This window comes from Haliaeetus albicilla, chromosome 10 (assembly GCF_947461875.1).
Source record: "Haliaeetus albicilla chromosome 10, bHalAlb1.1, whole genome shotgun sequence".
Lineage (NCBI taxonomy): Eukaryota > Metazoa > Chordata > Aves > Accipitriformes > Accipitridae > Haliaeetus > Haliaeetus albicilla.
The window spans coordinates 25,491,894-25,508,870 of NC_091492.1; the positions used below are offsets into that span (position 1 = coordinate 25,491,894).

Below are 16,977 nucleotides of genomic sequence, written 5' to 3' on the forward strand. Positions count from 1 at the left end.
TGTGACTTCTGTTTTCAGAGGCTCAGAAGTGTTAAGATATTTGAAAATATTTATATACCCAAGTTCTGAAGTTGAGCTTGGAGTAAAATATTGCATATATTAAGTAAGAATATTAGCAACTATGGACTACTTATTCCTCTTTCATTTAATGAGCTATGCTTGTCTCCAAAGCAATAGAGTATGCATTCAATTGTCTTTGATCTCATTGTTTTCAAAATGATGGGACAAAAATCTGTGTAGACCAGCTCATCGTCTGGTGCAAGCAGGGGAAGCTTTGTTCTGCTCAGCCCTTTAGATCTATGTAGATTTTTGGTAGCTGAGAACTTTTAAATCTACCAATGTGTCTGTTTTCTTCTCAAATGAACGTGGGAATTGTTGTTATTGGGCACCAACTATCGGGGCACTTTGAGAATATGAGGAAATTTGACTGAAGAGTCCAGAAAAAAAAAAAGTCTAAAGGAAAAAGTGAATAAAGAAATTGAAAGAAAATGCGGGTCTCATGAATTGTAAGATTTATTGTTTCCCACACCCAGATGAGTCTGAAACAGAAGTGCATGGCATAGAAAGGTTCCCAACAGTAATTATGCACTGAATAATTAGAAAGGACATTTCCTGAATAACTAGAAAGAATGACACCTTGAATGACTATTAGGGGAACACTTCATCCAAACCAGCAGTGAGGCACATGGCAGAGACCCAGGGATTTCTGTGAGCATGAGATGATCCATGGCCATAGCGTCCAAGGGAGGAACGAGCTGGTGGGTCCAGGTGCCGGGTCCGGATTCTGCTGCTAGTACTTAAGGCATGACGGTGGCAGCTTGCAGATGTTCTTGGTGTATTGGGGGCAATAGGGGGATGGGGGACAGTAGCGCAGTACAGGGGGGCAATAGCGCTGCACAGGGGGGCAATAGGCCTGCATGGCAGGGCAGCAGGGTGTCACGTAGGGGTATGTCTGCACAGGCTGCCTCTGGATGGTGTAATGGCAGGAGGGTCCTGAGTCGTGGCAGGAGGAGTGGGATCCATGGCAGGACAACTGGGATCTGTGGCAGGAGGACTCATAGTCGTGGCAGGACCCGCGAGAGCACATCTTTCTGGAGTATCAGCAAAGCTGTAGGGAAGAGAGAGACACCATCAAGTTGGCACAGCTGCCCCACTGTAACCCTCTGCATTTTCCTTGGTGCTTTTTCTGTAGTAGTCTGGGAAATTTTGTTTTCCTCTGTTTTGTAATATATGGGATATCTTGACCCTGAAGGTGATACTGCCTTGTCTTTTGGGGGTTATTCTGGAATGGTCCAGCTCTGATGGGAATTTCCCTACCAAGGTAAAGAAAAATTTACTTCTAAAACTGTACTGAAGTGTCTGAGATATCTCTCCCTCCATCGCCAGCTAGTTTGGGAATTAATCTGTTGCTCAGTTCCAAAGACTCTGTGTCTTTGCAGATCTGGTCCTTCAATTACTCCTATTTTTCTGTCATCCCATTTGCTGTGAGCACCCTTTGTATAGCTTACATGTTCAGGCACTCAGTCACCAAAAATAAGAAATTTCTTAGACAAAGGCAAGGTCTAAATGCAGAACTAGTCAGCTAGAATTCCTATGTGAGCTCCTGCTGCTCAATAGTAGATAAAGCAATATAATCCAACTTACCCTCTGTTGGAGCAAGCAAGAGGAAGAGCACCTAAAGCTGATGCTGAATGAAGGAGGAACAGGGCATGGTGAACTTTTATATCTTCCAAAGGGTTGTCTGAGAAATTATACATCTCTTGGCAATGCCGGCAATTAAGTAGTCATGTTCATATTTATCTTCTGTGTCTAGTTTTTAGCATTTCCGATTTGACACAGTCAGGAAAAACAATTATGACTTTTTCCTTAACACGTTAATAGGCAATGAATTTCCCAATCTGCTTTATAAGGGAATTTTGAAGGCAGTTGCATGTTTACATATTAAAAATGAACCTAACCCTAGAGTTATTAAGTGATTTGTCGTTGGGCAACCAGTATTGCATCAACGTACAATTCAAAAGTGTTGACTCCTAACCTGCATGCTGCCCCTTGGTCTGCATGACAGACTCACATTTTGATTGATATGTTTTTTTCATGACACAAGGGACTGTAATTAATAGCCACAACTCACATAGACTCTACTTGGAGGGAAGTCCTGTTAACTAGTTCAAATGCACCTAATACTTCAAGACCGGAGACGATGCTAGAAGGACATCCCAGTTCCGATGTTTTTCATTCTGTTTGTGAGTCCACCAGCCATCAGCTGTTTTTCCCTTGTACCACAATATTATCCTGTTTACATTCCTCCTAGAAGAAGGAGATTTCAAATCCTAAGCAGGAAGGATTTGTGCTGGGAAGCTAACACCTATTGGCATCCTGTTTCAGATCCCAAATTGCTTCAGGCTCCTGTCTTGCTTAAGCAGTTTTGTAATTTTTACTCATTGCAGTGTTTCACTGTTTACTACCAAGTTTCTCTCACAGAGGCCCAAGACTTTACTTTAGGACAATGAAACAGGTAATTGTTCCTTTCCTGTGACTTTTATCCAGGTGGGTGCTGCAGGAACTCCTTGGGAGCATCCCATAGGTCAGTCCTGATGCAACTAGAACAAGTGGGTCCTAAAAGTTGCTTATTGAGTTCAAAAGGGAGCAGCTATCCCTATTGAGATGGTCTTCATATCTTTCAGGGTTTATTTTCATGTCAAATTTGGGGAAAAAAAAATTTGCTACTCTGCCAACAGTTTTGTGAGATGCTAATTGATTCTGAATTTGAAAATACATCCTGGGAAGGCATGGTTTCATGTTCTGGTTGGGGTTCTTTTTTATTTATTTTTCAAGGCCATGATTCAAAAAAAAAAAAGTTTTTAAAAAAGTATTCTAGAGCTAGCCCTTGTTTAGGAAAATCACACCTGCAGTTTTCTGAAAAGCATTGTGAGTTATAGATAAAGTAGAAATGGTTCATCTAGGTTGGTAAAGCAGTATTTTTGGGGAAGGCCCTTGTATCAATTCTTCATTATGTAAGGTGCATTCATCTCACCCTTTTCTAGGTGCTCAAAGTTAATAATTTAAGCTGAAGCTAGTTGTTGAGCTCTTTGTGAAACTGGTGCAGAGAAACAGGCACTGGCAGAAGGAAGCAAGCGATCCTGTTCTAGAATAGATGTCTCAGCTAGATGGGCTGGAGACTGGGGAGATAAGGATAGTCTTAGGTTGTAAGTAGAGAGAAATTTAGCATTTATTTTTAAGTGTGTGCAATTTTCATTGAAAACAGTAATTTGAAGTTCAGTGAAAGAAGGAGGGTTAGAAAAGACCTCTAGGTGCCTATTTGCATTTATTAGACACCTCAAAATATTTGTAATTCTGAGTCAGAGTGACAAATGAAGTATGAGGTGCTGCTGAAGTAGGAAGCTGAGAAAGACAGTCCTAGGCTAAATAGGGTACAGATGAGCTCCCTGTGCGCTGTCCATAAATGCATTCATCTGCCACAGAAATGCATCTGGAATGACTGGCTTTCATTCATTTTGAAACTTTAGGATGTGGGCATTTCATGGTAAGTTTGAGAAGAAAAGAATGAGAAGTGGTGACTAAGAAGTCAGAGGTAAAGATAATTCTCAAGTAAAGACATCAAAGAATAAACAAATCATAAACTTTTTCTATCTTTGGAAATGAAATTTTATTGTTTCATCTGCATGTTTTGGAGGTTGACACATCATGTGTAAGTCAGTGCTAACAGAAATAATTCCCAGTCTTTTGGAAAAGAACATAAGCCGGGTCTTGCATGCTAAATACATTGAAATGGATCTGATTTATATTTTGAAGGAAATTCTAATCACAGGTGAGGTATTAGAGGATTCAGGCAAACCAAAAATGGGAAAAGAGAATAAAGGATTCAAGCTTTAGGCATCGAGATCATCCAAGGGAGGAGTGAGCCAGTGGGTCCAGGTACCAGGTCCGGATTCTGCTGCTAGTACTTGGGGCACATTGGTGGCAGCTTGCAGATGTTCTTGGTGTACTGGGGGCAGTAGGGGACTGGGGGACAGTAGCGCTGCACAGCAGGGTAGCAAGGCTGCACAGGTGGGCAGCAGGGCTGCACGGCGGGGCAGCAGGGAGTCACGTAATTGTACTTCTGCACAGGCTGCCTCTGGATGGTGTAATGGCAGGAGGGTCCTGAGTCGTGGCAGGAGGAGTGGGATCCATGGCAGGAGGTTTCATGGCTGTGGCAGGGCCTGCGGGAGCACATCTTTCTGGAGTATCAGCAAAGCTGTAGGGAAGAGAGAAAGAGTCATACTGGTACAGCGGTCCCAATGTATGTGAGCACATCTGCATTCTCTAATTTGTTCTGGAATTCCCCATTTTCTTCCTAATTTCTAGTTCTCCAGGGATATGAAAGTGATTTCAATGCTGATTAGGTATTGGAAGATGATTTATATCCCCCTCTAAAACCATGACCTGTTACGTATGCAATTTGCTTTTCAGAGAAAAATTACTCAAAACATTCATTGCTCATATGCAGCCCCAGACCCCCCAGTATTTTCTACTTGAAAACTTCGAACCCTCTTTTCCATAAAGTCCTCTGACTGTCCTCTCTCTGTATTTTCCAATTGTTCTGTTGTTTTGGTTCGGCTTGAGCCTCTGCCTGCTAAGTCTATATCCCACCTGTGATTTGCATTAATAAAATAGCTCTTGTGGGTAACAAGAACTTGGTCTCCTGCATGACTGAGGTCCAGAGTTGAGTAGTGAGTATCATACTCCAATTCTACCAAAGCTTGTATGAAAGTAGCTGGTTTCATAAAGAAACTCAAGAGAAATAGAAAAATTGGACTTACCTCTTCAGCAACAAGAATGAAGGTGTATAGGAGCAAAGAAGCGAATGAAGGAAACTGGGATGAGAGACCTTTTATACTCTTCCAAAGGGTTATCTGGGACATGAGACATCTCTCGGCAAGTGTAACCTAATTACATATCCCAGCCCATTTCTATCCGCTGTATTCAGCTTCCGACATTTTCCCTTTGATGCACTGTGCTTTTAACATTGTAATTGTCCCATAGGTTATTAATAGCACTCTAATTTGTATGCCTCCCTGTGAAAGAGATTGGATGGTATTTCATGCAAAGTGACGCCAATACCAAAGAAACTAATGGATCTGGTCATGGACAACAAGTATCAAGCAGAAGAGATGTTTGTAATTCAGAAGTATCCATTCCTCAAGCTGTGCCGGGATGTCACGTGGACCAAGAACTAAACGTGATCACACATCTATGTGAAAGAAAAATGATTACTAATGTTAACTCATGCAGATTATGTTTAGGGCAGGAATATTCTAGCTGAATTGCGTGATGGTACCAGATATGTTAATGAGAGATTTGGCATTAGCCCAAAGATGCCCTTCATTGATAATTTCAACCTGTCTGCATGGTGTATCCTATCAAGGATTTCTTTTATTCTTGTGTGGTGGATTGACCCTGGCTGGACACGAGGTGCCGACCAAAGCTGTTCTATCATTGCCCTCCTCAGCTGGACAGGGGAGACAAAATATAATGAAAGGCTCATGGGTCGAGATAAGGACAGGGAGATCACTCAGCAATTACCGTCATGGGCAAACCAGACTCAGCTTGGGGAAATTAGTTTAATTTATTACCAATCAAATCAGAGTAGGATAATGAGAAATAAACCCAAATCTTAAAACCAACTTCCCCCCACCCCTTCCTTCTTCCCGGGCTTAACTCCACTTCTGATTTTCTCTACCTCCTCCCCCCAGCAGCACAGAGGGACAGGGAATGGGGGTTGGGGTCAGTTCATCATATGTTGTCTCTGCTGCTCCCTCCTCTTCAGGGGGAGGACTCCTCACCCTCTTCTCCTGTTCCAGCATGGAGTTCCTCCCACGGGAGACAGTCCTCCATGAACTTCTCCAACATGAGTCCTTCCCACAGGCTGCAGTTCTTCACGAACTGCTCCAGCGTGGGTCCCTTCCATGGGCTGCAGTCATTCAGGCACAGACTGCTCCAGCATGGGTCCCCTGTGGGGTCACAAGTTCTGCCATCAAACCTGCTCCAGTGTGGGGTCCTCTCTCCACAGGTCGGCAGGCCCTGCCAGGAGCCTGCTCCAGCGTGGGCTTCCCACAGGGTCACAGCATCCTTCGGGCATCCCCCGCTCTGGCATGGGGTCCTCCAGGGGCTGCAGGTGGATATCTGCTCCACCATGGACATCCATGGGCTGCAGGGGGACAGCCTGCCTCACCATGGTCTTCACCAGGGGCTGCAGGGGAATCTCTGCTCCAGTGCCTGGAGCATCTCCTCCCCTCCTTCTTCACTGACCTGGGGGTCTGCAGGGTTGTTTCTCTTACATGTTCTCACTCCTCTCTCCGTCTGCAATTACACAGCTTTTGTTTTTTTTTCCCGCATTCTTAAATACATTATCCTAGAGGCACTACCACTGTCGCTGATGGGCTCAGCCTTGGCCAGCAGCAGGTCTGTCTTGGATCAGGCTGGCGTTGGCTCTGTCAGACAATGGGGGAAGCTTCTAGCAGCTTCTCATAGAAGCCACCCCTGTAACCCCCCCGCTACCAAAACCTTGCCACACAAACCCAATACCTCTTGCTATAGATGCTGTTTTAGTCTAATTCTGTAATATGGTGTTGATGGCAGTGATATCAAATCCTGGAGCAGAACGGTTTGAGGTAAACCCACCAGCCTAAGTCCTGCTCACACTCCCAGAGGTGTAGTTATTTTCTGTTCCTATTTTCCTCTGTCCTTCTTCAGTGTACTTCTAATTTTTTTCCCAACATTTTAAATAAAACCTGCCTTTAGTTCACTTTCTGGAAATTTTTAGCAGTTGAGGTTGTGAGAAGGTAGGCCATGTGCCTGCCTCCAGAGTAAGGTTTAAAATCTTTAATTTCACAATAATGTTGAAGATGATATTTGGGCTATTAGCTGGGACAGAGCACTAGTATTGCTGTCCTGCTTTCAGTACTCAGCCATGGCACCTCTGCGGCTCTTATGGAAATATGCATTAGACAGGGCTGTAGCTCAATAAAAAATAAACAAAACAGTCTAATGCGGTAGAGGTAGATGCTTCTAAGCCTGGACTTTCCTGTGAATCACGGATGAACTTCGGTCTTCCTCCCTGTGTCTACGTAGAGGTCATGCCCATTTAACCCAGCAATTACATTTTCTTGTCCTATAAAAGGCAAGAATGTGTCAACACTGGGATGGCATTGTGGATTAGACGTCAGGCACAATTGATTTTGGGTGATGCTCTATTGACTCACTGGGATCCCTCAAACAGGTCCATTCACATCTGTGCTTCAGTATCACAATGTACAGAACAAACCTATAAATTCTTCGCTGCAAAGTTTTATTTAGGCTGTAGTTAGGCAGCACCTTTAGAAATCTTTGATCATGTATGGGAGTAAATTTGCTGGTATATGAAAGAGAGAAGATGGTAAAAATAAAAAAAAGTGTGTCAGATGTAAATATTGGGAACCAAGGGCAGCAAACAAAACCAGCTGTGGTCAGGGAAGAGCAAAGCCCCCATTCTCCAGCAATGCCTCACTGCTGAAGTCTCCAGCTGTATAAAGTTGCCCTGTTTCAGGCCATTCCCTTCAGTTTGACTTTACTTCTCCTATTGCTCCCCTGTTGTTGACTAATGTACATGTTTTGACTGATGATCTGGAACATTTATGGAAACTTATTTGTAGACTGTAGCTCTCTGTTTAGCTACTTGACTTGGCTCTGCCTAAAATCAAACTGCTTGTTTATTGTAAATAGTGCAAGAGAGAGATACCTTCTATGGAATATTTCTGTATTTCATTGATAAATGATATCTAATTATTGAAAATAACAATAAAAATTAGTTTTTTTGAATAAATATCTCACCTGCAGGAAAAATATTACAGTATCTAATATGTCATCCAGAAGATATCTTATAGGCAATGATAAAACAGGGGGGGGAAAAAAGTCCAAATTTGCTGTAGGTAAGTCCTCAATTTCTGGTTGGCCCTGCTTATCTTGAAGTGCAGTAGATAAAAAAAATTGCATAAATAGATATTGTCTTGCTTTCATAACTGAGCTACCTTTCCTTTAGGTGTACTCCACCACCTGAAATGGCGTGCTCTTCTGGGAGGGAATCCTTCTTCAGCTTGAACTCAACCTGATATGACCCATCAGGCTCCTGGCTGGACACCCAGTGCACACCCCTCCCCTACGCCTATGGTGCCAGCTGCGCCCATGGCAGATACTCATGCCATGGCGGCCATGACTATCGGCACTACGGCTACCACCACTCACTCTGCTCCGAGCCTGCATCGTGCCTGGGAAGCAGGTGTTCTTGCTGTGCTTGGGGAGCCAGTGAGCAGCTACGAGGCTTGCGGGGCATGCCATAGCCATGGGGTATGCTTGGAGGGGTGTTATGGGGGATGCTACAATTAATGGGTATCCAGGGTGTGCAGGACCCTCACCTTGCTGTGGTCAGGGACTTTCATGTTGCAGTATTGCTGTATGCAGCCACAATGGCACAGCATAAAGCACTCTGTAGGAACCCAACACTTGCCCAACACTTGCTTAGTGCTGAGAAACGCTGTCTGCATGCAGGGCCCCCTTGCCTCTTGCTTTTCTAATATTTGCCTTGGGTTTGTCACGTTTTTTGAGGCCTGTTTCTCACCCACTCTTCTCCTGCTGACTTGATTGAGGCACTGTCCAGAAAATGTCCTCTGCAGAGGTTGCCCTCAGCACAGGCATCATTGCAGCTGTGACCTTCATGGTGGGGGGAAGGTGGGGACAATTTCCAGATGAATTTATGCAGTCAGCTTTCCTGCTTCACTTCCCAGACCTGTGTGCTGAGATAACAAAACTCCAGCTCAGGAGAGATTTGCTGTCTCTATTTGTCAGGCTCTTCCTAAGTGTCTCCTTAAATGAATGACACAATCTGCAGTGCTTCAGGTAGCCGAGAGTGAGAGTGTAGGTGAAAACTTGGATTGCTTAGAAAGAATTAAGATAGGAGATTTTATCTCCCCTTCACCCAAAAGCATTCAGTCAGACTCAAACCCAGCCCAGAGCCTCCAGTCTGGCTTGGTTTCAACCTCCCATTTGGCACAGGATGGGTTTGGCCCTGGCAGAGGGTTACCTGGGTGTCTGGGGGGACAGGGACCATCACTGCCACCACGCAACGCCTTCATACACAGTCAGAGCTGCATGTCTCTGACCCTGATGTTCATTCCTTACACCTGCAATCATGTACCTTGCATATGGGAATGATGCTCCTTGTTATTTTAATTAACAGTAATAATAAAACAAGTACTAATAATAAGTTTCTTGCTCCTTTCAAAGATTCAGTGCAAACCCTTAGCTAATTAAATACTTAATGCATTACATACAACACTGCTCTTATCCCACAGAGGCACAAATTCCTGCAGCAATCTGCCTCTGTGCTGGTGGTCCCTGGAGGAGAACCTGGGGATTAATCTAGTGCAATGGGAAATACAACTGCTGATTTTTATGGCCATCTGTCCATTTGATATTCTTTTTTTTCTACATCTGCAATGGAAGCTCAGAACTTGTATGTTTCTGCTGAGAAAAGTTAGCTTAAACCTTGGTAGGAACAGGGAACATTTTTTTTCTTTTGCAATCTTGTTTTCCAGACATTCATGGTGTTTACAGGACTAGAGTTCACAGTAGGAGTCAATGCTGCAGTGCATGGCCTGACTTAAACCCAGTTTTATTTTCCATCAGCCAGTATTTCATCTAGGCAATATGGACTCTTGCTGGGATTTTCAAAGAAGGTAGAGTTACCTTGCACAAAGTACCTATCTAACCCCATATTCTCTATTTAGAACAGAAGGAAGATTAAGTATGACGTAGTTCTTCCTGTGCTTATACCCTCTTGTTTATTGGTGATCAGTGATTTTCAGACTTCCTTGATGGAGTCTGCTTTTGTGCTCACCAGTCATGTACATATTACAAAGCCAAACTTCACTTTTTGCTCCTTTGAAATGTGCCTGTGAGGGTCTGAGGCTCAGGGCCAGTTGCTGCAGAGCTGAGGGCTGGGATTAATGAAAGATGCTGATCTGCACCTTCAACCCCAGACATCCTTTCCAAACCCAGCATCTGGATTTGTTTGGCAGATGCACAAGTTGCGGGGACTGGAGAGCTGAGCTTTGACACATTGCTGCCCATTGAAGTGCAATGGGAAGGAGAGGGAGCTGTGAAAAGCAGCTCTCATTAATAAAGGTGGGCTTGGGAATGATGCTAAAGATGGGGAGGGTAACAGTGGAAAAACACTAGGACACCAGCACGTTTTATGAGCTTTATGTTTTAATATCACATCTTTGCTACTGGAGACAGAAGCAGGGAATTAATGGATTCAAATTCTCTCGTGCGCGGGCAAATCACGTTTCTGCCATGCTAATGCCACTTTGTGTTATCAGGAGCAGGGAGAGGTAATACGTGCTGGAGGGAAGGGGCAGGACCTGCCCAAGCTCAGGGCTGCATCTTGCGGAGGAGAGGGGAGAGGCGCAGCCCTGTGGTGTGCGCTGACCATCGGCTCGTCCTCACCCTCTCACTTCTGCTGCTGTGGGGGCCACTGCACGGGCTGCTTGATCTGCTGCTGCTGCTGGCAGGGAGCAGGGGCCACTGGCACCTGCCCAGGCATGGTAACCACGGGGCACTGGGGAGGGAGGACCACCACTGGCGTCACATCCTGCATGGCACTCACTTCATGGCAGATGACCTCCTCGGAGCCATGGCAGGACCTCTCGCTCTCGTGGCAGGAGGAGCCTCCGCTGTGGCAGGAGGAGCTCTCGGTGCTGTGGCAGCCTCTGTCTCCACGGGAGCACATTTTTTGGTTGGCAAGGCAAACCCTGGGAAGGAGAGACCTTTGTCGTTAGATGCATGAAGGGCGGTGCACTTTCCCTGTTTTGCTTTGGGTTCAGATTTCTTTGATGTGTTTATGAACCTGCTGGGGCTTGGCAGGATTTGCCTGTCTGCATGTCCCATTTCTCTGGTTTGGGGCTTCTTTCCCGCAGTGCCAGATCAGCCTGCACCATCTGAACACCCTCATAAGCCCCCCCAGCAGCCCTGATGTCCATTTCTGCTGGGCTCCATGAGCCATTTCCCTGCTCTGCCTTGCTGCATCCCATGAGCACTCGTGCAAGACACCCTTAGGATTATCTCAGGGTTGTGTAACAGAGAAGCAGATGTGCTGTGGGCTTTAGGGCAGCTGTTTATGCTGCATTGGCAAGAGGCACCTTGGCAAGGGTCTGAAAAACTTGCAGCCTAGAGTGGCCCTGGCACAGCCAGTGAATTTACAGCCAGGACTGGTGGTATCAGAGCCTTGGCAAAATACACTTTCAAAGCCAGGTGCTCAAAATGAAGAGACGCCTGTGCCTTCCTCCCTCCTTGTGTCCTCTGCTCCATCCATGTCCTGTGGACCCTTGGCTGGCCAGTGCCCAATTTCCTGAGGCAAGAGGAAAATCCTACGTGCACATCTAAACCCCCTTCTGAGAAGAGCTGAGGTTCCAAGGAGGCAGAAGACATCCAGAATGGGGCCAGCTGAGCTGACAGCTGTTCATGCTACTCCTTCCTCTCATAGTTTAAATCTGTTTTCTCAGTTCTTTCCTAAATTTCTTCAAGGACAGCTTAATGCTTTCAGCTTCTGAAGATTTACTTTTTCCAAAGGAGCTTAGTAAAGAAGTCAGGCTCATAAGTGCAATTAAAATTCCCAGCTTAAACCCAATATTTCTCATAAAAGATCAGCCTGCTCTGCCTCATTCATTCCCAAATCCCCTTTACTTTTTTCATTTCCAGTTTGTCCTTTGGAAATTACTGAAGTAATCCAAATATATCTATATGTGATAAGAACAATGAATTTTTCTTCTTAGCATAGGCAGTCTTGAGACCAATTTTGATAACGCAAAATTGCCACAGCCACCGAGGCAAGAACTTGGCTCACATTAATCCCAGCACCTGTAGACAGATGCATCTTTGTAAGAGCATAGCTCAGCTCAGTTCAGCAAATTTTCATAGGAATGAAATGTTAGTGATGTAGTAGCAACTTACCTTGGCTGTGAAGGTTCTGAAGAAGGAGCAGAGCTGAGTGAATGAGCTGCTCTCCCATCCAAGAACTTTTATACAGTTCCTAACTCTCTTCCTGAAAATGCAATAAACCCCTGGGGAAAAATGACCAACATATTTACAAAACAGCCACACCTCTAATTATCCACCACCTTCAAAAGCTTATTCAACCCGGTTTCTTTAATTGACTTGTCATACAGTAGATTGTCTTCCTTGTGTTACACAGCTTTAATTGCCACCCTGCCCCATGCAGGTTGTAATGCACGACGAGTGAAAACTGTGTGGGTGGCTTGACTGTCTCACCGTCACGCCAGGATGAGTTTTATATTGCAAAATGGATGGCAAAGGTGGCGCTTTTTTGGGTTTCTATCCTCTTGAAACGTCTCACCCAAAGTCTGGCAAGGAAGAGAGGTCACAATGCCTGGTCACCTCTAACTGCTCTTGGCAGGACTGGGGTCCTGCACAGTGGACAAGAACCACCACTTTTAGGTCCTCACCATAATAAGCGGCAAGTTTTTAGAAAGTCCTCATCACATGTCCTCTGAAAGCATCTTTAAAGTTGTCTTCACCCTGTAAGACATTGGCAGGTACCAGAAGCTTAGCAGCTGATGGTCCCCGCTCAATCTCCTCTCTCTGTGTCATTAGGGCTAGGGATAATGAAGCCTGTGGCCACTGTGGCAGGCTCCAAGAGCTACAACTGGAAAGTGATCTGTCAAAGCCAGGTAGCGGTAGTGGATTCCCACTTTTGGAAGTCTTGGCTTATATCCCAAATACCCCCAAAATGTGGTGTGGTTTCTCTACTTATGTCCATCTACTTCATGTCTGATTTTATAGCCATTTCACTGATACTGACATAGTTACCACTAATTTTCATTGCTGACATTTTTCCTGGCAGATACCAAAAAGCCCCAAACAGAATTGCTTTTTTAAAGTTTCCATTTTTCTAATATTTTAGTTTTTTGTTACTTGCCTAACTCTGAAGCAGCCATTGCCTGTCATAGGAAATGTGTGCCTACAGAAGCCGCTTGGGCAAACCTTGCATTCATGAGTAAGCTGTGAGTAAAGCGCTAGCTCAGAGACCACGTACCCGAGTTCACCACACATCCCGAGCTCACCCAGCTCTTCCCTGGGGCAGGACAGGTGCACCCTGGGTACAAAGCAGCGGACTGCTGCAAGCCTGGGGCACTTGTCTGGCCCTGGTGCAATCAGTTGTACAACCACGGCTTTGCAACAGTCCCGGTTTCTCCTTTTCCCTCCCATTAGCAGCTTCATCATGCAATTTCAGCAGGGCTCACTCTGTGTTTTTACTAATTTTGTATCTTAACTCCCTCTGCAAACAGGGGAGTCACAAGGTTTTGTTGGGTAGAGATCGACTAAACATCAGAAGCAGAGGGGTGGCTCTTGCTTGCTATCTCTAAAACAATTTCTTTAGTTTCTATCCAGAGGCGCCAGTTAGTGACTTTCATCAAGAAGCCAGATTTGTGTTTACCGTTCAGCCTGCCTGTTTACAAACAGCCAAAGCAGAGGGGCCATGGCTTTTGCAAGCACCGACATGCTTATGGACAAGAGTCCTGCATTATCACAGTTCATCAGCCATGAAGGATGACTCGTTCCTCCCCCGTTGCACAACGAGTAGGGAGGAAATCTGCATGCGCAAGTGCACGTGTGTATGCCTTCGTGTAACAGGTCAGTTAACATCTAAGCTTGTGGAGTAACTTTTGATACAAGCCTCAGAGAACCAGCTGGTGGGACAGTGAATAAGCAATGTACTTCTAAAGTGTTTTCTATTTTCTTTTTTTGGGGGGGTGGGCTGAAATTTTGGGATGGTTTTTGGTCAGTTAGTTAAATAGACAAGACGTTTTTGAATACTCCGGACTCTAATCCGTTTTCTGGAAGTCTCTTGGAAGTTGTTGAGCCTTCTGAGTTCTTTTGCTACCTTTGATGCTATAAGATGAAGTGGGGAAAATAACAGAAATCAAGAATGAAGTGGTAGATTTTAGAAATATAAGTAGATGCGAAGAAATGATAACGCTGTTTAATTTCAGAATGGAATTTAGTATGGCTGGTGACAAAACCTTGTGTAATGTTCCCTGCACCACAGACTTACAACATTTTACAGCATGAAAGATACCTGTTGTGGCACCAAACATGGGGCTAGAGCTCAGAGGATTTTGTTTTTTGCAAGATGTGGTGTTTTACAAACATCAGGGCAAAGTTTTCTGGATTTTTATTGAGCCGAAAGGGTCAAAATCCCCACAGGTTGGTGAAAGCAGCAATGTTAAAATATATTTCACAATGTAATTTTATGCCCTTTTGTTTTTAAATGGGCACAGATCTATGAGTGTTTTTTTCCTTCATTACCAATATTTGGAGGAGTCAAAAAACCCCAGAGAATAGTCCTGAAATGTTTGGCAAATAAGATGTAACAACTGGCACTGGATGTTCGAGCCTCCCCCATGCTATCCCATCAGCACAGCACAGAGGAACCATCTTCTCTCTGTGCCTAATTTAGGGCCTGATCCTATTGAAAAATGTCATGAAGCAGGTTACTGCAAAGAAGCAAACGAGCTTGTTCCAGTTGCCTCATGCTACTGGTGCAAGCATAAGGTTTATGTGCTCCAGCTTACAACATCACCTGCAATCTCTCTGGGATGGGAGCCTGGCGTGTAATTGTTTCCAGGTAAACAACCTTGCACTCCCAAGGTCACGCTGTAAGTAATAATCAGTTGGAAATCACCTGGGAGTTTTGCCTATCTCCTTAACATAGCTCACAGAGTCTGGCCTGCGTACGCATGCAGAGGGTCTTGGCAGGGCATAGTGTTTCCATTTTATGGGAACAGCATGAGGAAAACTCTGACTTCAGCAAGAGCGATATTAAGAACATTCTCTTGCTGTTGAAAATGATGTATTCTAATTCTATTAAAATAAATGTTACATTTGAGTATGCTTGTAAAATATGTATCAAAAATGTTGGAAGATAAATCTTGTGTTCTAAAGTAGACTCCTTGAGTATCTATCTGTATTTTTAGTGAAGGAGCCAGAAATTAAATAAATCATTCAGATACTGGCATTTCCCACAGACTATGAAGTTTTATTTTCCAACCCATGAGTAAAAAGAGATGAAGAGAAGGATCTTTTCCTGTCACCAAAGCACAAATCACTTTTCCCAGCAGTGCTTGCAAGAGCATTGCTAGCATAGCCCAATGCAAGGAATGCAAAGCTCCCTGATAGTAATGACACAGTTGTGGAAAAGACACATTGTGGCACTTCCAGGGCACTTTTGCTTGAGCAGGGGTGGCTGCTGGGTCAGTCACTTCTTCTGGCTTTGGGGCCACTGGCTGGTCTGGTTGCTATAATGGGCCTTGATGTTGGGAACGATTACGGGGCACTTCTGCTGCGTGGTCTGGGAGGACTCACTGCCTCCAGAGCTGAGCTCTGGGCCTGAGCATCCCCTGACGCCACAGCCCAATCCTCCACTATAGTACCCTGATCCACCACTGCCCCCACCTGTTGTTAAGGCCTTTTCTCTAGGTGATGCATCATATCCATATCCAGAGCCTCCTCCTGCAGTGATGCCCAATTTCCCACTGTGGCAGCTGGATCCTCCACCACTCCCTGAGCTGCCAATGATGTTCTGGCCTGAGTCCTCACTGCTGCACCCTATTCTCCCAATGGTGCCATAGACTGGGACTGTCCCCCCGGTAATGCCCCAGCCAGATGTCCCCCCGCTGTCACCACTGGCTATTACAATAGATCCATCACCGCTACATCTGTACGCCCCTGCAATGTTGTGGGTGGATGATGTTGGCATGGGCTGGTAGGATGAAGCTCCCCGGCTGTAGATGACCGAGCCTTCCCCATCACAGAAGAAGGAGCCATGTCCGTGGAGGCTTGAGATGTTCCCGTTGCTGGTGTAGCATCCACTGTGGTGTGAGGAGATCTCATTGTTGTAGCCCCTGTTCTGACGGGCACATCTCCGTCGGAAAAAGTGATAAATCTGAAAGAGGAAAAAACCCCAAACCCAAACCTGCACTGCTTTGCTTCATTTTTGCACCATGGCGGGTGGGGAGGTTTCAGACAGTGTGGTCAGAAAAGCTTTTCCAGGGCCCAGGGTAATGCCAGGCTTCAAAACTGGGTACTGCCTAGCTGTTCTTCAAATGCAAGAATATTTTGACTCTTACTGGGATAGCTTTTCTTTTTTATCTCCAGGGTGTATTTCCAAAGAATCAAAATCTGAAATATATTCTTTTAACATCTAATAGCTGCCATGGTTTTCCCCAATTATCTTCATGACTGTAACCACTGAGCTGTAAAAAGAGCAAGGATTATTCTTGCTTCTGTTTTTAAACACTTGCAAGAACAGTAGGTCAAAATTTTCATGCAAGATGCTGCTGCTGGCTGTATTATTGCCATCTCCGCATAGCATCCCCAAAGGTCTTTTACATAAGGTAATCGGCACAGCCATAGAGGTATGTAACCATTACGAAGTACAGGATAAGCTTGTTATTAAATAATATAAAAATTGTGCCCTGCATGTTACAAACATGTTCAAAACTGCAAAGACTATGCATTCGCCACGTGCTGGTCCCACTACAGACTAATCTGGGTTTTTAGCCCGCTCAGCCCTATGGTTCCCAGTCCAGTGACCTGAATTCACCTTGCTTCCTAGTGATCTGATCCGCACTATAGCGAGAAACTATACAGATCCTGAGAACTGGCATCTTGCTATGGATGCTCAGGCAGTGTGGTTACTGCTGCAAGCACATGTCAAGATCTCAAATGAAGCTATCTCCCATGAATATGAAATAATAAAGTCTCAGAAAAGAGCAGACTTACCCTCCTTAGCCATTGGAAACACATTTAGAAGATAAAAGTCGACTGAATGAGGAGCTTTAACAGACAGGAACTTTTATATGG

At 44.8% G+C, this 16,977-nt stretch overlaps 1 protein-coding gene across 1 annotated transcript; it reads right to left on the reverse strand.

The window, feature by feature from the left end:
• Nucleotides 1-15,130: 15,130 nt before the first annotated feature.
• On the reverse strand, nt 15,131-16,959 carry LOC138687109 (uncharacterized). Its single transcript, XM_069793081.1, has 2 exons — nt 16,897-16,959; nt 15,131-16,057 (listed from the first exon to the last, which is right to left on the reverse strand). Exons 1-2 carry the CDS (start codon nt 16,918-16,920, stop codon nt 15,371-15,373), a joined length of 711 nt encoding a protein of 236 aa, XP_069649182.1. The 5' UTR covers nt 16,921-16,959; the 3' UTR covers nt 15,131-15,370.
• Nucleotides 16,960-16,977: the final 18 nt, after the last annotated feature.

Excerpts from the sequence above, each read along its gene's own strand:
- LOC138687109 (XM_069793081.1), bottom strand. The coding sequence starts at position 16,920 with ATGTGTTTCCAATGGCTAAGGAGG. Across the intron at positions 16,058-16,896 it reads GTTTCCAATGGCTAAGGAGG|ATTTATCACTTTTTCCGACG; the intron begins GTAAGTCTGCTC and ends TTCCTCTTTCAG.